Raw genomic sequence first — 24,487 nt, 5'->3', positions numbered from 1 at the left:
CTGTTACTGGAGGGGCCACGATACCAGAAGTGAGAGGTTTTCACTATCAGAAAATACAGATTTCTACATATTAAAAACAAGGAGGGGTACGGGGGGGTGGGGGGGGGGGGGGGCTAGGGCAGGTTGGAGTAGAAGATCAGCCGTGATCTCATTGAAAGTCGGAGCAGGCTCGAAGGGCTGAATGGCCTCCTCCTCTTTCTATTCTTTACGTCCTTATTGACAAAAAAGATTCGGCCGCATTGGATTTTTATCTTTCTCCAGAAAGGAGAAGGTTGAGGTCTTTAAAATTACGAAAGGATTCAATAGGGTGGCCGTCGAGTTTATGGGTGGGATTAAGCAGCCCCTCTCCGTCAGTAGGATCTTCCAGTCCTGCCAAAGTGAACGGGCGTTATGAGCAGCTCACTACGTTTTCCTAACATTCCGCCCTATGTTTCCACTTGTGTGGAAGTTCAGAACTAGGGTTCGTAAGCATGAGCTGCTATTCACTCATAGATCCAGCAAGACCTTCAGAAAAAACTTCTTTACCCAGGGAAAGTGGAAGTTGTCTCACCACCAAAAGCAGTGGTTGAGGTGAACGGCCTTAGATGTATTTAAGGTGCAATTAAGCAGGTGAGAGGGAGTGAATGGAAGGATATGCTGATGGGGCTACTGGAGGCTTGTGGACCATAAACGCTGGTATAGACCAGATGGGTCGAATTGCCTGAGCTGGTGCTCTACATTCATTGTAATTCAGTGTTCCTCCTGGACTTCTGTGTGTGTCATCCATGGGGCAAGTCCTCCTTGTGCCTCTGTCTCTGTTCCTTGATCATTCACTGAATATAATTGAATCGTTGCTTTGAGAGTGTGGGCCTCCATCTGAAAATGTCTTTCTGGTAAAGGTGTAGCACCCTTCCTCTCCCCACCTCCCCCCCGCCCCCCCCGCCCCCCCAACCACCTCACCACCTCCCCCCCCCAACACAGAGGAGCTGATTCGCTGGGTGGTTGTATTATTCCAAATGATTTTAAGCTTCTGTTCACACAGCGGACAGAACCATTTCACATACCGACATGCAGCCGAATTTTCACCGAGATAGAAGGGCTGAAATGCTGCCAGAGCCCTGAATCCAAAAGTCCTCCCGCTTCCTTAACAGCCACCCCGCCATTTCCACTGGGGAATGGGGTGGAGTGGGGGGGGGGGTGGGATGTATTTCATACATCCACAGTTCATGGAGGAAGCAGTGCATTTAAAAGTGCAGCTGCCTTCACTCAATCAATTTTTGTCATTGAGGTTTCTGAATCATGACTTGTGGGATTTATGAATTTGAGGAAAAGGTCTAAGTCTGCCAAATTTCTTTGGGGAGGTCAGGTAACCCTTTGGGATTGTTAAGCGTAGACATGAGTGTGCTTAAAAAGTGGATAAAGTCTGTGGAACTGCTCTTTAAATTTTGAAGAAAAACTATGTCTCTCAGTTGAAAAAAATCAGTGCCAGCAATTTCAGCAGATGTTGGCATAAACATGAGGGCTATCATTATAGGATTAGTGCTGCTTGATTGCTTCCACAACCTATCGTTAACACGGGGTGGGGTGGGGCTTGTAAGTTCACAGTTTGATTGACACCTCCAAGTGGTTATAAAGGAGTTATCTATCTTTGACATGGGGCTGCAGATACAAAGATTTGTTTTTCTCAGTGATTAAGTACGTGATTGGATTGATATGTATTGAATGGGCTTTTATCAATGAGAGTGTTTCTTTATTATAGTGAAGTCTGTAATAGGTGTTTGGAACTTTCATTGCATCTCAGCATGGCTACTGAGGTCAACCGCTGGTGGATATGGGTGCGTTGACATAGAGACTGTAAGGGAAAGGGGGCATGGGTTGGCATGAGTTGGCATAGGGGTTATAAAGGACCATGGGGGTCTGTGTAGGGGCCATGGGTTGGCATACAGGCTAGGAGGGCATTGGGGTATAGAGGGACATAGATTGGCTTGGAAAGTATGAGGGGTCATGGGGGATGGGTAGAGGGGAATAGGATGACATGGAGGGTATCAGGGGCCATGGGAGTGTGGGTGGGGGTATGAGTTGTCATGGAGAGAAGGCAGCTAAGAGGAGGTTTGACAGAGATGTCCAAAATCATGACGGGGCTAGAGAGAGTAGATAGGGAGAAGCTGTTCCTGCTCGTAAAAGGATCGAGAGCGAGAGGGTACAGATTTAAAGTGATTTGCAAAAGAAGCAAGTGTGACATGAGAAAGAATTTTATCACACAACGAGTGGTTCGGGTCTGGAATGGAGACTGGAACTGTGGTAGAGGCAGGTTCAATCAAGGCATTCAAGAGGACATTAGATGTTTCTATTCAAATAATGTGTAAGGGTATGGGGAAAAGGCAGGGCAATGGCATTAGGCCATAATGCTCATTTGAAGAGCCGGTGCAGACATGATGGGCTGAATGGCTTCCTTCTGTGCCGTTTAAGATTCCGTGATCCTGTGGATGGGGCATGCGGAGTGTATGGGGGGGTTGTGAGGGCTATAGGGCCTTAATGTTTTTATTATAACTGGGATGACCTTTTGAACAGGCCACCTCAATACTCAGCAACCCCTCTGGCTGCCTCTGCACTGTCTCTGGGCGCGGTGGGCCCCAACTCCAGCTCGTACTCGCCTACCCCACCAGGTCGGAAACCCAGCTGTTCACAGAGTTGGGATTGGGAGCTGGGAGAGCACTGCATAGCAGAACCTATAAACAATACTTCCATTCACATCACACACCCATATATGCACACCCGAATGCAGATACATGTAAATGTACTCACCCTCATTCAGATACACACACACATACACACACATATCTGCCTGCCTAAGTGCCCTCATATTCACACGCACACTCTTACTCACACCCACCGGAGTGTTTCTGGCCTGTTGGCCTCAGTATCAACTAAGCCTCCGTCCAGCTTTCTAGTTTCTTTCTTGAGCAGATCCCAGGGAGTAGACAAGTGGGACAAGTAGACATAGTTTAGAATTTATTGGGATTTGACATGTCAACAAGGCCTGTGAGGTTGGAGTAGTCAATACAATATTTAAATACATTCTGTACATATTTACATCGATAACATTCTGAATATGATGTTGATCCCCTCCACCTGGGATACCGGGGAGTTGGTATTTGAAGAAAAGAAGCATTTTGTTTGCCCAAAGTCGAATGTTGCACAATTGTGGTCCATTGTGTGGGCTTTCAAATTCTGAACCTCGGCTTCAGGGCAGATATTGCGACAGAGAGTGATTCACAGCCACTGTTCAGGGAAGCCAACAATAACGTGCGTTTACATAGCGCCTTTAACCTGCAATATCCCAAGGCGCTCCACAGGAGCATAAATTAAACAAAGGACACAAGCGCGGCTAGACGGAGAATTATTGTGAACGACAGCAAGGCTGCAGAACACAATGCTGGTGTGAAGGACACGTGTGCTATGAACCGGCTGTGATAATGGACACTATCATATCACCCAGCGAGCTGTTTGCTAACTAATCCAGCATCAGTTCTTCATTGTATTGTACCATTGGCAGCCGTGTCTTCAGCTGCCTGGGCCCTACAAACTCTGGATTTCCCTCAGATAAAAGCAAAATATGTTGGATGCTGGAAATCTGAAATAGAAACAAAGTGCGATACAGACTCGAAACATTCACTCTGTTTCTCCACAGATAGTCAGACCCGCTGAGTTTTTCCAGCATTTTATTTTATATCTAGATTTCCCTCTCTGCCTCCCTTTCTCTCTCTCTCTCTCCCTTTTAAGCTGCTTTTAAGTCCTTTATCTCAGTTTAAACTGTTGATCACCTGTCCTAATATCTCCGTAACAACAAACTAAAGTGTTAATGAACACCCTTAAAAGACCACGTTTCAGAATCCTGAGTAAATCTGGAGCATCTCCAACCCAGCGCTGTACCTTTCCCAGTCAATTTCACTGCTCCCTATTGGATGAAGTGGCTCCTGGTACCGAGTGAAGTATTGACAAGACAATGCCGCTGCCAGAGTGACGTAGGTGTGAAGTCGGACGGAGTGAATCCAAAAAGGCTGGGAGCAGAACGAAATGCTCTTGGAGTTGATTCCCCTGCTTACAAAGAGGAGCAGGAACCAATGCCTCCAGCAAAGGAGAATGCGGCTATGTAGTGCCTCATCACAGGGCCTTGGTGAGACCACACCTGGAGTATCATGTGCAGTTTTGGCCTCCTTACCAAAGAAAGGGTAGAGGGAGTGCAGCGAAGGTTCACTAGACTGATTCCTGAGATGGCAGGATTGTCGGATGAGGAGAGATTGGGTTGACTTGGCCTGTATTCACTGGAGTTCAGAAGAATGAGAGGGAATCTCGTTGAAATGTATAAAATTCTGACAGGGATGGACAGACTGGATGCAAGGAAGATGTTTCCTTTGGCTGGGCGGGGGGCGGGGGGGGGGGAATCTAGAACAAGGGGTCACAATCTCAGGATATGGGGTAGACCATTTAGGACTGAGATGAGAAACTTCTTCACTCGGAATGGTAAGCCTGTGGAATTCTCTACCACAGAAGGCTGTGGAGGACAAGTCACTGAAATTTTTTTAAGAAGGAAATAGATAGATTTCTAGACTCTAAAGTCATCAAGAGGTATGGGGAGTATGGTGTTGAGATAGAGGATCAGCCATGATCATATTGAATGGCTGAAGTAGGCTCGAAGGGTTGAATAACCTACTCCTGCTCCTATTTCCTATGTTTCTATCACGGTGAATTGTCTGTGTTTCACTCAGTGAATTAATATGGAACTGCATTAACTGAGGCCAAAGTAGCAGCAAATTGGCACCAACAGCAGGAGGTCAATGATCAAGTTCATCTGCGGGTATTGGTTTGGGAACATTTGACCAAGATCCCTAAATGACTAGAAACATCAATCCAAGGAAGGTAAATTCTCCCTCCATGTAACAGACTCTTTTTCCATGAGTTGCTAATCATGGCTTACACAATGGGCAAGGCCAAGAGGCCTAAGAAATACCTCTGGTTACAGAAGTTGACCTCACGCTGTTGGCGTTATTCCAGCCGTCTAGCCAACAGAGCTAACCCGACCCCTGACGATAAATTGCATTGTGAGGTGGAAGAACTGGGAGCAGGTTATCGATAACATTCCTTCTTCCGTAGTTTCCCAGAATCTGAAGAGATTGGGGTGCAGGGCGGTATGAAAAATTATATTGCAAAATATTTGGCAGGTGAAGTATAATTTGGGAGAATGTGAACTTGTCCACTTTGGCAGGAAGAAGAGAAAAGCAGCATATTATTTAAATGGTTGATTAATTGGGGTAGCAAGGGGAGTCAGTCAGAGAAAAGGATAAAATCTAAGGAACCTCGGAGAGCTGGTAATCCTGAAAACATAACACATCTTTGGCCCGAGAAGCCTATCTTGGCCACAATCTACCCACCAAATTTTGGACTGTCACCAGAGTTTGGCACTTCAGTGGACAGGTTTCTGCAAAGAGAGGGGTGGATAAGATGGGGTTAAGATCAGTAAGAAAAGACTTGCCATCTTGGGTCTAAGTTGTGTTATGTTCTTGGGAGTCGACAACCCTCCAGCACTGTCCTGGAGTCTCCAGGAATTGAAGATTGCTCTGGCTGACACTGATACTTGAGAGGAAATTCATTTTAAAAAAAAGTTTAAAAAAAAAAACCCAAATTGAACATTCTTGTTCATTGGTTATAAACGTAGGGCAGATGGGGAAAAAGAGGCTGTTTGACCAGGTGGGGTGGTTGGAGGCGGAAGTTCATGTGATTAAAATCTCCTGAGATATGTCACACCAGAGGCAGCAACTTTGTACATTCTTGTGTAATGAAATCTCGTTCTTTTTGAACCAATTTATAACGTCAAATCCAATGTCCTTTCCATATCCTTTAATCCAGGAGTTTGGTTTATGACATAATCCCTGCCCCCTCGCACCCCCCCCCCCAACTCAAATTTTTAATCAGACTTTAAACTTTAAAGCCCATTAAAAAGAAAGCCGTGTATTTCCATAGCACCTTTCGCCACCTTAGGAGGTTCCATTGGCTTTACTGCCAACGAAGCAATTTTCAAGCCACTATTATAAATGTAGGAAGTACAACAGCCAATTTGTGCACAGCAAGATCCCACAAAGAGCAACATGGTAATGGACAGATAATAAGTGATTTTGGTTAAGGGATAACAATTGGCCAGGACTCCAGGGGAACTCCCTTGCCCTTCTTCAGAATAGTGCCTTGAGATTTTTACTTGCACCTCTAGAGGGCAGGCTTCACCTGTCGCTGGAAGACTGGCACCTCTGACAGTGCAGCACTCCCTCGGCAATCATTCTCGCACTGGCCGCATCAGCCTAGATTTTTGTGCCCAAATCCCTCGAGTGGGACCTTCTGACTCACAGGCCAGAGCATCAGCTGAATCATCTTTTGTCTTTGAACATTCTCCAGTCTCTCAACCGCTCGAGTGGGATATCGTAGCTAAGCTTGATCCAAATTTAAAAACTTGCAGACAGCTGTTACTTAGCGATTCTATGGCAGGTGGCTTACAAGGAGGCAACCGGGGAGAAACATTGGCCAAACTGCCCTTTATCCAGACAATTTGGTGAAAACTGTGCAGCAGTGGGGTTGCTGCTGAGGCCCTGTTGCTAGGACATTGTTGGTGAGGCCTTAACTGCTACGCTAGGGAGAGTTTTCTCGAACGTTACGCTCGACACAAATTAAACCAACAATAAGGCAGACAATCGCAATCTGACCGGCCTCGCAAGAGTGTTCCCTTTCGAGTCCAGACTGCTCACGGCTACCTTTAATACAAACCAGCTCCCAGTGCGAGGCCACTTTGAGAAAGAGCGCACAGCCAGCTGAGGGAATCTCTCCCCCTCCCACCCGCACAGGGAGGAGTGCATAGCGCTTCCTGGTGGACATCATGCTGGGCGGGCCTTAATTGGCCTGCCCACGTAAAATGGCAGTTTCTGAATAGACTAAGGCGGCAAGCAAACTGACTCTGGTGACTTTTGTCCGTTGGTTTCCAACGTGAAGCTGGTTAACTAGTAACCAGCGGCATAACTGGTAACCAGGTTCATACCATTCGGCCTTCAATGTACATCTGTTTGACCCGATGAGACGACAATCCCATTGGACATCGCCAGGGGATCGAAGCTGACCTCACTTGGTTAGAAGCAAAATGTTTGGGCAAATCAGCCATTGTGTGCATGCACATAGCCGAGGACACAGTCAGGTCTGGGCCACCACATCTCCTGGATATCCATAGCCTCCTGACACTCACCATGAAGAACAGCTCTTCCGTTAACCCCACCCCAAAAGGCCACTGATTCCATCTGGGACCAGGGCCAAAAGGAAGAGCAATTTCACACACACTGGACGCTAAAGAGCGGAGAAAGGTCGGCGGGGACAGGGATTGGGATCCAGCCTGTCTGGGCAACACCCACTGGTCGGCCAGTCAAAGGGACAGTAGATTGAGTAGAACTGGAGCAATCTAGCCCAGTCAGAGTTTTGTTCAATTTTGGCTAAATGACATTCTGCCCACTGGCACCCACCATTAGGCCTATCCATGTAGAGTTAATGTTGTGAACCTGTTCAGGGAAATATCACCAATAATTGTTCGAACGTTTGCCACTCATTGTGTTCTTCCAGTACATAATCCACGAGGGATTATCTTAATTTATCTCAATGGGATTGCAGTCCAACCCGAGTTCCTTTTGAATCAATTTCATCAATCGATGCAACAGAACGGAAGTGAGGCAAAAGGTCAAGCCTGCCAAAACAGAAAGCGCTCTCCCGAAGGGAAGGTCAAAATTCTGGCGGTGTTGTTGGGTGAGGGGAGGAGTTGACAGGAAACGCTGCATTCCATCTGAGGTGGGACCTGGAAGTACTTGGCGCCATCATTCGGCCTAGTGTAGGTTAGAAACTGCCCATTTCTCACTTGCTGTCTGACAGACTAAGTTTGCGAATCAGGGTGTGCGAGAGAGAGAGAGAGGGGCCGGTTGGGCGGGGGGGGGGGGTGGTTCATAGTCTCAGCAGGTTGGGCCCACGCTCCGAGGCGTAATAGTCTTCTCAAGTAGCAACGTAGGAGAAAAACTGACGATTGTGCTTAAGTGCCATTGTTTCATAATTTAAATACGCGCTGTCCCCTCCTCCAGCGGCCGCCAGTTCAGATTTTGGAGTCACGCTGCACGTGGAGGTTGTCCATTTGTTGCAGGATGAGGGTGACCGTGGGTTGGCCGAGGGGCTCTTGCCTGCTTTTCAACGCCTGGAGCTCCTCCTGCATGGCGCTGACCCGATCCTGCAGCCTGGCGTTCTCCTCTTCCAGGCTTGCTTTCAGCTTGTGAAGGTTGTCATTCTCCGCTGCCAGCTGGTTCCTTTGCTATGGGCGCCAAGGAGGGGTGGGAAAGGGGAACAAAAAAACACAGGCATTAACGGAGATGACACAATAAACGCGCGAGGCTTAAACCCAACAGGAGGGCTATTTGTTACAGCGCACAACTGAACTGCAGGACAGCTTATAAAATAATAGGCGGGGTTCGGGGGTGGGGGGGGGGTAAACGGTGGCAAACGGTGGCATAGTGGTAATCTCACTGGACTAGTAACCCAGGGGCCCAGGCTAACGCTCTGGGGGCACTAGGTTCAAATCCCACCACAGCAGTTGGTGGAATTTAAATTCAATTCAGCGATGGTGACCATGAAACTACCATCAATTGTTGTAAAAAGCTGTCTAATTCACTGATGCCCTTTAGGGAGGGAAATCTGCTGTCCTTACTTGGTCCGGCCTCCATGTGACTCCAGACCCACAGCAACATGGCTAACTCTTAACTGCTCCCCCCCCCAAAATGGGCAAGCCAGCCACTCAGTTCAAGGGCAATTAGGGATGGGCAACAAATGCTGGCCTTGCCAGCGACACCCACAACCTGTGAAACAGTGAATAAAAAATACTCATGACCACTGGCCATCCTAACGCTCTTTCCAGCTAATGAAGTATTTTTTGAAGTGTGCTCACTATTGTACCATAGCAGCCAACTTGCGCACAGCAAGCTCCCACAAACAGCAGTGTGATAATGACCAGATAATCTGTCTTTGTGGTGTTGATTGAGGGATAAATATTAGCCAGGACACCGGGGAGAACTTTCCTGTACAAAACAGTGCCATGGAATTCTGACTGATGGGGCCTTGGTTTACATCTGATCCACAAACAGCACCTCTGGCAGTGCAGCACTCCCTCAGTACTGCACCGGAGTGCCAGCCTTGAATTTTGTGCTCGAGCCCCAGAGTGGGACTTGAACCCAGAACCCGTGATTCTGAGGCGTGTCCGCCACACCACCTGAACGCAGCGCCCAATGGGAACAGGTCACAGAGGAGTGCGGGAGAACAGTTTAAGGTCACTCGCTCAGGCCTTGATAGTGAAATGCCTAGCGCCCACTCGACATGCATTATTGGAACCATGGCTAAGGCTGGGGAGATGCCCATGCCCACTGCCCATGCTACTTGCTCCGTGGAGTGTACTTGGGCTCCACTGGGACACATCACCTCACCATATGAGCACCTGTCCTGTTAACATTCCGGCATCCCCCCTCAAACTGACCCGCGTCCCGTCCAGCATGCTTTGCACCCTCACCTCCTGAACTTCCTGTAGCCTCTGCACCCAGTGTTCCGACTCCGGCGTTTCCTCATGGTGAAGCCTCTGCCACCTGTTCGGGTGAGCCTGTCGGGATTTGGAACTTCTTGCGTTGGAGTTCACAACTGTGGGTGCCTTGACACCAAAGTCCATGTCCAGATTGGCTGGCTCAGTCTGTGTGGACTTGTTCCCCACCGCAGGTTTTATTCCAACTGAGATCTTCTGGCTCAAATGACCCATCACGACGATTGTGTGGTCCTTGCCATCATCACTGTGCTCGGAGCTATCACTCTGAGGGTACGTGAATATGTCGTCTTCGTTACCTAGAGGGGTGAGTGGAAGAGAAACCCATTGAGCTATCGTAAATAATACGTTGTCCGATCCCCAATTATCTTGTGAAATCAGAAATAATGGTTGAATTTATAAAGCATCTTGTTTTTACATTCATGCCTCCCTCTCAACACTTCACAAGCCCAGCGCTGCTTCTTCCTGGGATTCAGAGAGTGAGAGTTCATCATCCCACTGTGATGGTTTGAGAATTTAAATCCAGTTTAGAATGCTCACTCCTGTTTTCGAATCTCACCAGGGCCTTGCTTGCCTCCCTATCTCCTTCTGCCCCCCCGCCCCCCCCAACAACCCTCCGAGATATCTGTGCTCCTCCCAAGCCTGATTTTAATCGCTCCCCCTTTGGCGGCCGGGCCTTCAGCTGCCTGGGGCCTAAACTCTGGCATTCCCACTCTGAACCGCTCCTCTTTTCTTTCTTCCTTTAAGACACGCCTTAAAACCTGACCCTTTGACCAAGCTTTTGGTCACCTGGTCACGTGTCCTCGGTGACATACAATGTTCCCGTGAAGCGCCTGTTTTGTTACGCTAAAGGCACTGTATAAATATAAGTTGTGGTTGTTTATTCGTATCCAGTTCCAGTCAATGAGGAGCGGACAATAAATTGCCAGGGATGTCCGCATCCCCTGAGAATCAATTAAAGAATTGCTTTCAAGATGTGGTGTCTGTTTTTATGTAGAAATGAAGCGTTGCCCCAGCAATGCCCTAAAACAACAGGGATCTGTCAGAACAAAAACAAAAACAGCTGGAAAAACTCAGCAGGCCTGACATCGTCTGCGGAGAGGGAGACGGTCAACGTTTCGAATCCGTATGACCCTTCCATACGGTCTCGAAACGTTACCTGTCTCCCTCCCCGCAGACGCTGTCAGGCCTGCTGAGTTTTTCCCGCTGCTTTTGTTTTTCAGATTTCCAGCATCCACGGTATTTTGCTTGTATCTCGGTGATCTGTTGGTCCGTGTTTTATCCAGTGGGCTGTGCCGAGGAGGGTATATTTAAGGCCAAGACGTCGGGAGCAAGCCGCCTGCTCTTCCTTAAGCAGTGTCATGGGATCTTCAACATCCACCTGAACCCACAAACAGGGCCTGGATTAAGGCCTCACCTGAGGGAACCTTAAAGACGCCACTTTTAACAACTTTAAAAACTTCACGTTAAACCTGCTTCACTTCATGTCCTCCCTTGTCTTTTTCTTCCGTGATCATTGTTTGACTCTTTAGCTTAAATTCTGTCATTTATTTTACTATTTCGATCATAACAGTGACACTGTCCTTTTATCTTTGTCTCCAAAGCGCCCGTCTCGTTTGAGAAATTGCCCAAGCAAGTTCGTGCATAGGGTTAGAAACGTGTCCCAGAGTAAATTTTGTGCTTTAACCCGTGATTTTCTTGACAGGAAACCCAATTGGAACTTAGCTTCTAATGGACTGCTTTATCAGTGACATGGAGGTTGAGGAAATAGAGGTGACTTCCTGCAGATAATCAAACATGCCATTAGACCACTGCTCTGCCTCTGGGCGCCTGGCATGCTGAGCGGCACCATCAGCGATGCACTGCCGCGATTACCCACCAGGTGGCAAAAGAGTCCACGATTATGTTTCACAGGTTTGCGTATTGTTGAGAGAGAAAGAGAGTCCAATACGACTCTTCTTCAGAACTGAAGAGAGGTAGGAATGGGTTGGGTTTTATGCTGTCGAGAAAGCGGGGAGGGGCAGGTAGAGAAAAAGGGGAGGTCATGGATTGGTTAGAGGGTGGGGAGATTAAATGACAAAGGTGTCAGGGAACAAAAGGCATGGCAAGTGGGAATGATAGTAAAGGATCAAAGCACTGGTCCAGAGTAGCTATTAATAGCAGAATAAAGGTCAGCGCTGTCTGAAAGTAAGATACAGACTGGCACTAAGGGAGAGGAAATACAAAACAGAGTTTGTGGTCTGGGGTTGTTAAAATCACTGTTGAGTCCAGAAATCTGTCAAGTGCCCAATCGGAAGGTGAGGTGCTGTTCCTCCAGCTTGTGTTGGGCTACATTGGAATACTGCAGCAGGCCGAGGACAAGGAGATCAGGGTCATGCTTGCAGACTGAACATAGGTATTGGGCAAAGCGGTCACCCAGTTCTGTGTTTGGCATCCCTACCGCAGAGGAGACCAGAACAAATCCTGGCCCCACATATTTTTAAAGAAATTTCCTATCGGCTTCTTCTGACCTGGAATCAAAGATGGACAAATACCTACCAAGCTGCGTCCAATAAGAATTAATCTTTAATTCATCTCAAGATCTCCCAGATAGAAAGGAAGACTTCTATTTATATAGTTCATTTACACCACCTTAGGACATCTCAAAGTGCTTTACAGCCTATGAAGTGCCTTTGATATGCACTCACAGTTTGTAATATAGGGCCACAGCAGCCCATTGGCGCACAGCAAGATCCCAAAAACAGCAAATGTGTGAGGGATTGGAGGGGGTGCGGCAATGATTCACAGGAATGGTCCCAGGGATGAGAGACTTCAATCTCGAGGATCGATTGGGAAGAGGAGGTCGAGAGGAGATTTGATAGAGGTGTTCAAAATCTCGAGGAGCCTGGGCAGAGTAGACAAGGAGAAACCATGCCCATTAGGGGAAGGATCGGGAACCAGGGGGCACAGATTTAAGGTGAATGGCAAAAGAAGCAACAACGTCATGAGGAAAAACTTTTTCACGCAGCGAGCGGTTAGGACCTGGAACGCACAGCCTGGGAGTTGGGTGAAAGCAGATTCAATGGAGGCTTTTGAAAGAGAATTGGACAATTATCTGAAGAGGAATAAAATGTGGGGCTGGGGGGAAAAGGCGAGGGAGTGAGACTGGTCTCACAAGAGAGTGGGCATGTACATGATGGGCTGAATGGCCTCCTGTGCTGCATGCGTTCTATGCGATGCCTGATCACCAGTTTTACTAACGATGATTAAGGGACAAGAGTTGGTCAGGACAGCAGAGATCTTCTCCGTTCCTTGACAGAGGCAGGACTCGCTGAGTCACAGCTCACACAGGAAGATAGCTCACACTTAGGAAACGCTGGACGTTGGATTTAGGGCAGAGCTATATTCCGCCCTTGCAGTGCAATCACCCTACCAGGCCCGGTGTGAAGGCTCGTGCAGGGAGAACAACGACGAGGCACACAGGAGCCAGTGTCTTCGTGAAAAAGGGAGAGTGAAATTACGGCAGCGGTTGGAGGAGGGGGCAGGGGGCAGTTAAAATAAAGACAAAAAATAAAACACAGATGTTTTTCACATCCTCAGGATATCACAACGTGCTTCACGACTAAGGAACTTCACCGCTCTTTGGTGAAGGATGCAGGAACCCTCCTGCAATCACAAGAAGCCCAACCACATCGTCAATGACCCTGGTGACTCAGAGAAAGGCTGATGTCAACTGGAGATGGAGATAAATCCACGTTACTGGGAGGCTGCATGACACCGAGGGAGGTGGTGAGATTAACGGCGTAGGAGCAACAGGAAATACCCGACTGATATTTAGCGCCGCCCAACAGGGTTCAGGTACTCAGAGACAGTGAGATAGAGAGAGAGAGAGAGAGAGATGAAAGCTGCTGTGCTTGGCGTTAAAGTTAAAAATACAAACAAGAATAGGGTATAAGAAACCACATCAAATCTAAAGTTGTGACTCTACCAAAAGCCCCATCATTACTCAAGATCAGTCACACACACTGACAATTGGGCTGTCATAATGAGATCTCATTATCAGTCAGCCATGTTGAAAACCACATCACGGCCTTACCCTCCCCCAACCCCATCTTTGGAGTCCCCTCCAGCCCCACCTCAACCCCCACCTCCCCACTCTTCCGACCCTGGCATCCTGCACATGCCCACTCCCATCCCACCACCAGCTGGCCCTGCCTTCAGGGCTGTGTAAACCTCACACTCTACAACTGCCTCCCTGAAACCTAAAAGCACTCCAAGGATCTAGCTTGGGGGGGACAGCCATTCCCTGGTTCATTCCCCACGGCAATGCCTTGACCAATCAGGGTCGACCTGCCCAGTTTGAATTTGAACGAAAGCTTGGCAGTTAACTGTCCCTTGCTGCATTCTTCATGGCAACGCCTCTACCAATCAGAGTCCACTTGCCAACCAATCAGCAGTCTCTTCTCCTGCAGTATAAATTGATGCTCCCTTCACAATTGGTATTCTTGTGAATCTCTCTGATGAGTGCAAGATACAAAGCTTAGACAGCTTGTCTCTTTTCTCAGCTATATCCAAGGATTTATAAGGTTGATAGAGAGGAACCGATTCCCCTGATGGAGGGAGTCCAGTACGTTTGGGGGAGGGCTGCAGGGGTGGTATAATCTTAAAATTAGAGCTAGGTTATTCGGAGATGATGGTGGAAAGAATCGTGGAAATCTAGAAAACTCTCTGCCAAAAATCTGTGGAGGATGGAGAGGGTGGGTGGGTCGGATTAAAGGGTAGTGGGGGCAAGGGCAGGTAAATGGAAGATGGCAACATAGTGGTAATGTCACTGGACTATTAATCCAGAGGCCCAGGCTAACGCTGTAGGGACGTAGGTTCAAATCCCACCATGGCAGCTGGCGGCATTAAAATTTAACTAATAAATCTGGAATTAAAATCTAGCCTCAGTAACCATGGCAACAATCGGTCAATTGTTTTCCAAAAACCCATCTGGGTCAGAGGAGCCCTTTAGGAATTGGAAATCTGCCATCCTTACCCGGTCTGGCCTACATGTGACTCCAGACCCACAGCAAGGTGGTTGACTCTTAACTGCCCCTCTGGAGCGGGGCAATTAGGGATGGGCAATAAAGGCTGGCCTTGCCAGTGAAGCCCACATCCCACCAAAGAACAAATAAAAGGGAGAGTTGGGATGCAGATCAGGTGTGACCAACGTGAACGGCAGCTGTGTGTAAAATGTGCAAAAAGCTCCCTAACTGGCATCCTGAGGACGTGTCAAGCACTGCATAAATGCACATGTTATCTCTCACATGTGTCAGCGATCAACAGCCTGGGCTGAGGGGGCCGTGCTTATCAGTGATTTCGGGGCCTGTGTATCTAGGACAAGTTACCAGTCCCTGATAGCAATCAATTAGTGCCGCGGAGAACCATTCGAGAGATTTGCGGCTCACTTTGTGTGTGTGTGTGTAAAGCGTTCACCTACCAGTTGGGAGATAACTGTGGTTAAATGACTCATTAGCAAAATGCTGCCAGCATTGTTATAGAAACACTGTGAAAGCTCATTTACATGAGGTCTGGCGGAATAACAAAATTTGTGGTGTAAAACTGGGCTATGACCCACTATTGAACAAGGAACATTAAATCTGTTACCCAAGGCTTCCCTGCATCTACGCTTTAATTTATTTTTACTTTATTTTCCCAAGTGCTCACTTTCTAGGCGTCACCTGTACCCCAGCTGGCCGCGCTCATGCCTTCAAGTCGGAGGCTTGGAGGGCTGACCTCCGCTGCAGAGGCCTGAGCCCATAGTGCAGGCTCACGGCTCAAGTGCAGCGCTGAGGGAGTGCTGCACCATCGGGGGCGCTGTCTTTTAGAGCGAGGTGTTATACCGAGGCCCTGCCTGCTTTCTCAGCTGGGTGTAAAAGATCCCACGGCACTAATTTGAAGAAGAGCAGGGGAGTGCTCCCCGGTATCCTGGCCAATATTTATCACTGAAAAGAGGGACACGTTGCTGAAGCTCTTCGTCTCACACTCGTCAGGACAAATGCAAGAATGCCAAATTTCAAACAATTTGTGCTGCAGGAGAAAAGGATGCTGGCTGGTTGGTAGGTCAACTCCGATTGGCCGAGGCATTACCTTGGAGAAAGTAATGGAGGTATGAGCTCCCATGCTTCCAAAAGTCCAAGGCTAGAACATATTCCACTTGTTTGCAGAGAACCAATCTCTACGTACAAGTCTCTTCGAGCAAGCATAAATGAGACAAGTTATGAGCTTAACTGATTATCTTAACTTGGTTGCTAGATATACGTTCATATGCAGGGATATGTTCTCTGCAAACGAAAGGAATATTTCAAGCCTTTTTTGAATAATCCCCAAGACTGGGCAGCTGGTAGTTCCCCATTGCCTTCTCCATGGTAATATCTTGGCCAATCAGAGTCAACTTGCCAACCAGTTAATACCCTTTTCTCCTGTAGTGTAAATTGTTGTGATTGTTTGAAATTTGGTATTCTTGTGTTTGTCCCGATGACTGCAAGATGAAAAGCTTCAGCAACATGTTGCTATTTTCAGTGATGTAAAAATCTCTTCCTTCTCTTGGCCCACCCACACAACCCACCGGAGGTATTTAGAGAAAGTGTTGATCTGCTTTTTAAACTCTTCACACTCCCCTTTGTAACAGGATGTGGCATCTTCCTCCACTCTGCCAACAACCCCTGCCCACCTACTGCTCCCCAACCATTCCCGGGAAAAAGCGAGGAATCCTTCAGGATTCTCATAGAAGAGAAGCGGGATTGACAAAAACGCCACCTAGAAAGTAGCAGACCTGTGCGAGCTCTGCTCCATATCACTCACCATCCTGACTTGGAAATATATCGGCCGTTCCTTCACTGTCGCTGGGTCAAAATCCTGGAACTCCCTCCCTAATAGCACTGTGGGTGTACCTACACCACAGGGACTGCAGCGGTTCAAGAAGACAGCTCACCACCACCTTCTCAAGGGCAATTAGGGATGGGCAATAAATGCTGTCCTAGCCTGTGTGCCCACATCCCATGAAAGAATAATTTTTAAAAAAATCATCAGGAGTGTGATGGAATACTCTCCACTTGCCTGGATGAGTGCAGTCTCAACAACACTCCAAAAGCTCGAGGACCATCCAGGACAAAGCAGCCCCCTTGACTGTCACCCTTTCCACCACCTTCAACATTCACTCCCTCCACCACCGACACACAGTAGCAGCTGTGTGTACCATCTACAAGATGCACTGCAGCAACTCACCAAGGCACCTTTGACAGCACCTTCCAAACCCACAGCCACTACCGTCTAGAAGGACAAGGACAGCAGATACATGGGAACACCACCACCTGGAAGTTCCCCTCCAAGTCACACACCATCCTGACTTGGAAATATATCGGCCATTCCTTCACTGTCGCTGGGTCAAAATCCTGGAACTCCCTCCCTAACAGCACTGTGGGTGTACCTACACCACATGGACTGCAGCGGTTCAAGAAGGCAGTTCACCCAGCACCTTCTCAAGGACAACTAGGGATAAGCAATAAATGCTGACCTAGCCAGTGACACCCACACCCTAAGAATGAATAATAAAGGCTGCTATGGAACCATAAATGGGAAGGAGGCACTTGGGAAATCTGATTTTTCCATATCTTTAGCATGGTAATGTGGAAAACACAGCAGTCAATTCACGAACAGCAAGATCTCACTAGCAGTAACGTGATAATGACCAGATAATCTGTTTTAGTGATTTGGCTGAAAGACATTTAATAGTTAACTACATTTGAGAAGTATTTAGATGAGCACTTGAAACACCATAGCACACAGGGCTACGGACCAAGTGCTGGAAAATAGGGTTAGAATAGGTAGGTGCTTGATGGCCAACATGGCCATGATGGGCTGAAGGGCCTGTTCCGGTGCTGTCTATGACTCTCTAAATACTGGCCAGGGCACCCTTGCTCTTCTTCCAAATATTGCTGTGGGATCTTCCTGAAAGAGCAGATGGGTACCTTGGTTTAGTGTCTCCTCTGAGCAACGGAACCACCGACAGTGCCGCACTCCCCCTGTAGTGCCCCGGGGTTTTGCGCTCAAGTGCCTGGGGTGGGACTTGAAGACGCAAGAGCGCTCCCTTCTGAGCCAATGACTGACACCCGTGCAGCTGACTGGCAGAATTGCGGATCTGCTCAGGCAGGAGGTCAGGCATGATCTCGCATCATAGAATGGTTGTCCCACAGGGGGAGGCCATTCAGCCCATTGCATTTGTGCTGGCTCTCTAACAGGGGCTACCCAGCTAGACTCACTCTCATGCCCGTTCCCTGTAGTTCTGCAAATTAAGATTTAAAAATAAATTGTCTTGTGTCTGGACCTGTAGTTTATTTTCAGAATTGTTGAGCGCTACTCAATTAGAATGTTATTTATCAGCGCTGAAATTTAATATTAAAAAATAGACACTGCTGGCACGATAAGGGTTAAGAAGAGAGGAGACAATTACATTCGTACCAGTCCCATTTCTGATAAGATCCAATCTTATTTCAGATCATTGCAAACTGTAGCAGTTTAACAAACAGTATCACAGCTTACAACTAAGGTTCATTCTATTGCAAGGGGATTGGAGTACAGGACTGATGAAGCCTGGCAACAGTTGCACAGGGCTCTGGTGAGACCACATCTGGAATACTGTGCGTAGTTTTGGTCTCCATATTTGAGGGAGGATATACCTGCATTGGAGGTACAGAGAAGGTTCACTGGATTGGCATAAAAAAAGAAAATGCTAGAAAAAGCTCAGCAGGTTTGACAGCATCTGTGGCGAGAGAAACAGAGTTAACGTTTCGAGTCCGTATGACCCTTCTTCAAAGGCTCTGAAGTAGGGTCACATGGACTCGAAATGTTAACTCTGTTTCCCTCTCCTCAGATGCTGCCAGACCTGCTGAGTTTTCCCAGCGTTTTCAGTTTTTGTTTTGGATTTCCAACACCCGCGGTATTTTGCTTTTATTTCACTGGATTGGTCCCTGGGTTGAGTTGCCCTATGATGAAAGGCTGAGTAAATTGGACCTATAATCTCTGGAGTTTAGAAGAATGAGAGGTGATCTCATTGAGACATACAAGATTCTGAAGGGGCTGGACAGGGTGGACACTGAGAGATTGTTTCCCCCTGGCCAGGGAATCTAAAACATGGGGGTCTCAGGATAAGGGGCCAATCCTTTCGGACTGAGATGAGGAGAAATTTCTTCACTCAAAGGGGCCTGTGAGTCTTTGGAATTCTCGACCCCAGAGGGATGTGGATGCTCCATTGTTGAACACATTTCAGGCTGGGACAGACAGATTTTTCGCCTCTCAGGGAGTTAAGGGATATGGGGAGGGGGCAGGAAAATGGAGTTGAAGCCCAAGATCAGCCATGATCGCACTGAATAGTGGAGCGAACTTGACCGGCCAGTGGGTCTACTCCTGCCCCTGTTCCTTGTGTTCTTGTGTTTTTGATGATGTCTCAATGCTATAAACATTTTCACAGGACCATAGAAACATGCAGCATGGAAGGAGGCCATTCAGCCTATTGTGCCCATGCTGGATCTTTGAAAGAGACATCCCTCAGTTCCAATCCCGCTTCTCTCTCTCGATAGTCTAAGAATGCTTTCCCCTTGCAGGTAGTTATCCAATTCCCCTTTGAAAAATTACTTCTGAATCTGCTTCAACGTCCTTTTCGGGCAGTGAATAGCAACAACTTACTAGAGCCAGAAATCTTTGAGGCAGAAATTTCAGTTGCTGCAGTTTGCAGCAATAATCTCCTCGGAACAGAAGCCAGGCCTCAAGCTCTCATTGGTGCTTTTGGTTTTAAGTGTTTGCAAGACAGGGTGTGTGGTGCTGGTCCAATTTGCATAGATAAGAACGAGGGGAGAGATGGAACTTTAACTCCACTGTTGCCACGCGCCACTAACTGGTTGGACTTTAAATGTTGGGGTGCGGGGATTCGCAGGTTGAATCCCAGCCTCACAGTGGGAGTGTTGGTCTCAGGGAGTGTGTGACAGAAAGTCACAGGCTGTCCATCCCGCCATTTTCTGCTGTGCATTCTGTGCAACCTGATCTGCTCCCCTCTGGAAACTATTTTTTACATTTTTGCAGGGATCTGGGATGCAGGTGTCGCTGGCTGGGTCAGCATTTATTGCCCATCCCTAGTTGCCCATGAGAAGCTGGTGGTGAACCACCTGCAGCCCTTGTGGTGCCTTGGTCCCTTTTGGTCCCTCTCATCCATCACCCCTGTGTTCACTGACCCGACCTCAGATACTGCCTCAAATCTAAGATTCTCAGCCTTCTGTTAGAGGCTTAGTTGCCCCCTCCAGCCCTACAACCCTCTGGGATCCCTGCTCTCCTCCAATTTTAACCTCTTGTGCATCCCGAATTTCCATAGCTCCAGCACTGGCAGCCATACCCTCAGTAACCTGGGCCCCAAGTTTTAGAATTATTTTTTTTATTATCTGTTCATGGGATGTGGGTGTCGCTGGTTGGGCCAGCATTTATTGCCCACCCCTAATTGCCCTTGAGAAGGTGGTGGTGAGCTGCCTTCTTGAACTGCTGCACTCTATGTGGTGTAGGTACACCCACAGTGCTGTTAGGGAGTTCCAGGATTTGGACCCAGTAACAGTGAAAGAACGGCCGGTATTTTTCCAAATCAGGGTGGTGAGTGGTTTGGAGGTGAGCTTCCAGGTGTTGGTGTTCCCATCTATCTGCTGCCCTTGTCCTTCTAGGTGGTAGAGGTTGCAGGTTTGGAACTCCCTCCCTAAGCTCCTCTGCTCTCTCTCTCTCTCTCTCCTCCCTTCAAAAAACCATAAGCTCACTTATCTCATTGCTGCTTGGAGGACTTTGCTAAGCGCAAATTAATTATATTATAAAAGCGACTGTGATTCAAATGTACTTCAGTAGTTGCATGTGAATCACTTCCTAATAGTCAGAGGTCATGGAAAGCACTGCAAAAATGCAAAAGCTAAATACTGCAGATGCTGGAAATCTGAAATAAAACAAAAAATTCTGGAAATACTCAGCAGGTCTGACAGCATCTGTGGAGAGAGAAAAACCGAGTGACCTTTCTAATGATTTTCAACGCAAGCTCGAGGAATGGCTCCTCATTTTTCGACTCGGGACTTGACAGCCGTCTGGACTCAACAACTTTACATCATAACCCTGCCCCATTTTGTTTTGTGTGTTTGTTTTTTGCTGGTCTGTTTTTCTTTCAGTCTTAATTCTGCTACCTTATTTTAAGATGGCAGCTACTCAGGATCCTGCCATTCACACCTCTATCTTTTGTTTCTGTACCTTTCCCATTACCGCTCCCTTTGGCTTTTCACCATGAAACTTTTTTGTCATTTAATCTCCCTTGTTCTCTACTTTCTCGCCAACCTTCCCTTTTGTTTTTTTACCCAACCTTCTCCCTTTCGCCTGCTTAAAAACTCTTACATTTCAAACCGCGTTTGCTGCCAATACATGAACAGTCATAACGCTTTATTCCATGACATTGCGAGTGACAGAGATCAAAACTCTACTCATATGAACATTCAAATTAAGGGCAGGAGTAGGCCATTCAGCCCCTCGAGCCTCCTCAGCCATTCAATTAGGCCATGGCTGATCTGACTGTAACCTCAGCTCCATGTTTCTGCCCAGCCTGACAACCTTTCACCCCCTTGCTTATCAAGAATCTATCTGCCTCTGCCTTAAAAACATTCAAATACTCCGCATCCACTGCCTTTTGAGGAAGAGAGTTCCAAAGACTCACAACCCTCTGAGAGAAAAAAATTCTCCTCATCTCTGTCTTAAATGAGTGACCCCTTATTTTTAAGCAGTGACCCCTAGTTCCAGATTCTCCCACAAGAGGAAACATCCTCTCCACATCCACCCTGTCAAAACCCCTCAGGATCTTATATGTTTCAATAAAGCCACCTCTTACTCTTCTACGCTCCAGTGAATACAAGTCTAACCTGTCCAGCTTTACCTCATAAGACAACCCACCCATCCCAGGTATTAATCCGGTAAACCTTTTCTGAACTGCTTCCAACACATTTACATCCTTCCTTAAATAAGGATACCAATACTATACACAATACTCCAGATGTGGTCTCACCAATGCCTTGTATAATTTGAAGCATAATCTCTCTCCTTTTGTATTCAATTCCCCTTGCAATAAATGATAATATTCTATTAGCTTTCCTAATTACTTGCTGTACGTGCATACTAACCTTTTGTGATTCACACACTAGGACACCCAGATCCCTCTGCATCTCAGAGCTCTGCAATCTCTCCCCATTTAGATAATATGCTTCCTTTTTATTTTTCCTGCCAAAATGGACAATTTCACATTTTCCCACATTATACTCCATTTTGCCAGATCTTTGGCCAATCACTTAACCTATATATGTCCCTTAGTAGCCTCCTGTGCCCTCTCCACAATTTACTTTCCTGCCTATCTTTGTGTTATCAGCAAATTTAGAAACCATTCCTTCGATCCCTTCATCCAGGTAATTTTATATAAATTGTAAAAAGAGTTGCCCCAGCCTTGGTGTGGCTTTTATCCTCTTCATTTAGTTTCTGTCTTCCTTATTTTTAGGATTCTGGAACTAGAAAGGGCTACTTTATTCAGAACAAAATACAATACCCATTTCCGCCTGGGTAATTCCCTTTGGCTTTATCTTTTTCTATGGCTGGCACCCATTTCAAACAATCAAGCATATACATGGATTGCGGGCACTTCAGACCCCCCCTTTAAAATGCAATGGAGCAGATTTTCATGTTCCTGCTTCTGAAGCTACTCAAAACACCTGGACACAGCCACAAAGATTAAAAATGGGTTGGGAAATTGGCCGGCTCCCTTATGGGTACATGATCCGACGCACCTGATTTTTACTTGGTGACCCGTACTTGGATGATTCAGTATGCCTACGCTAGGAACACAAAAAATCTGCATCAATTTTTAAAAAAATTCAATGGGAATAGATTAAAGTGGCAGAAGGTGTAAGGGGGACATGAGGAAGAACTTTTTTACGCAGAGGGTAGTGGCTGTCTGGAATTCGCTGTCCAAGTCGGTGGTAGAGGCAGAACTTTAAACACTTTTAAAAAAGTACCTGGATCTGCACCTTAAGTGCTGTAAGCTGCAGGGCTATGGGCCGGGTGCAGGAAGGTGAGATTAGAAAGGGCACCTGGGTGTCCTCGGGCTGGCATGGACAAGATGGGCCGAATGGCCTCCTTCAGTGCTGTAACTTTTCTATGGTTCTACGGAATACTGCATATATATAGATCATGCTTCATCTAACCTCAAGTTCTGAGTGGCAATTTAAATTTGTGAATCTAATTTCCACTGTCGGCAAGGTTCAGCATTGGGCTTTCTGTGCACACGCTGACAGGTGTTGCCAGCCATCTTGTGTTGGCAGGAACAGAACAAATAACCCAGTGAAAACTGGGAAAGAAGAGTACTGGTCTGAATTGGTCTTATGTACCTTAACATGGAGCGCCAGTAAAAACTGTGGAAATAAGAGTACTAGTCCGAACTGGTCTTGTATACCTTAAAATGGAACACCAATAAAAACTGTGGAAATAAGAGTACTAGTCCGAACTGGTCTTGTATACCTTAAAATGGAACACCAATAAAAACTGTGGAAATAAGAGTACTAGTCCGAACTGGTCTTGTATACCTTAAAATGGAACACCAATAAAAACTGTGGAAATAAGAGTACTAGTCCGAACTGGTCTTGTATACCTTAAAATGGAACACCAATAAAAACTGTGGAAATAAGAGTACTAGTCCGAACTGGTCTTGTATACCTTAAAATGGAACACCAATAAAAACTGTGGAAATAAGAGTACTAGTCCGAACTGGTCTTGTATACCTTAAAATGGAACACCAATAAAAACTGTGGAAATAAGAGTACTAGTCCGAACTGGTCTTGTATACCTTAAAATGGAACACCAATAAAAACTGTGGAAATAAGAGTACTGGTCTGAACTGTTTTTTTCCTACTGGGAGAGACGGTGCAAATGTCAAACTTTTCTTAGTTCTGAAGAAAGGTCATTGACCTGAAATGTTAACCCAGTTTCTCTTTCCACAGACATTGTCAGACCTGCTGAGTACTCTCAGCATTTGTTGCGATATTTTCCTTTGGCACAGAGGGAGGGCTCGTTCCCACTGCCCGATATATAGTCTTGGGAGCCGTGCTGATAACAAAGTGGTGCCAACCTTACCCAGGGCAGAAGGAATCGCTTTCTGTGTTGGACTACTGGCACAGGCTGGGTTTGAGTTCTCCTGAGGTGGGCAGCAAGTCACATGTTGAGCAGTACAACTCACTACAAGAGCCTCGACGCTTGCAGTAAAGCCGCTAGATCCACACATATACACGCACATAGCAAACCAGTTAGCAAACATAGTCAGCTCAGTAAGCAACAATTGACACACGTTGCTAGTCGATGGTGAGGGACTTACCAGTGCCGTGACTCTTCTGAGGGACTGGCGTCAACAGGGAGAGGGTCATGGGATATTGTAGTGTGTTGTCACTCTGGGGACTCTTGTTACGCTTCTTGCATTCCAGCACCACCATGTCCCGGCAATGCTTATGACAGTTAATCCCACAGTCTGCAGAGAGAGGAAATACAGGTCAGTGAGACTCTGCCCCAATCAGACACAACACGTATAACCATACTCTATACACGCACTGATATCTGATCGAGAAGGTGAAGAAATGTTAGCATTGAGGAATAAACACACTCCCTTTTCAGACATACAGGCCAGCGTGAAGCTTTCTCAGAATAGGTGAAGTATAGTTAGATGCAGAGTAAAGCTACCTCTACACTGACAGTTAGATGCAGAGTAAAGCTACCTCCACACTGACAGTAAGATGCAGAGTA

At 47.0% G+C, this 24,487-nt stretch overlaps 1 protein-coding gene across 2 annotated transcripts in view; it reads right to left on the bottom strand.

Annotated features, from left to right (window-relative positions):
• Positions 1-4,601: 4,601 nt before the first annotated feature.
• Positions 4,602-24,487, bottom strand: part of LOC121272539 (RAS guanyl-releasing protein 1-like) — a 178,410-nt gene continuing 158,524 nt past the window's right edge. For both annotated transcript variants that reach the window (XM_041179160.1, XM_041179161.1), the window contains 3 exons: positions 24,066-24,215; positions 9,605-9,927; positions 4,602-8,359 (listed from right to left, as the gene is read on the bottom strand). In XM_041179160.1, coding sequence (XP_041035094.1) covers positions 8,147-8,359; positions 9,605-9,927; positions 24,066-24,215 — 686 coding nt within the window. In that variant the 3' untranslated portion in view covers positions 4,602-8,146. The remainder of the gene's footprint in view (positions 8,360-9,604; positions 9,928-24,065; positions 24,216-24,487) is intronic.

This window comes from Carcharodon carcharias, chromosome 34, assembly GCF_017639515.1.
Source record: "Carcharodon carcharias isolate sCarCar2 chromosome 34, sCarCar2.pri, whole genome shotgun sequence".
NCBI lineage: Eukaryota > Metazoa > Chordata > Chondrichthyes > Lamniformes > Lamnidae > Carcharodon > Carcharodon carcharias.
This window is presented reverse-complemented; position numbering and strand designations above follow the sequence as displayed.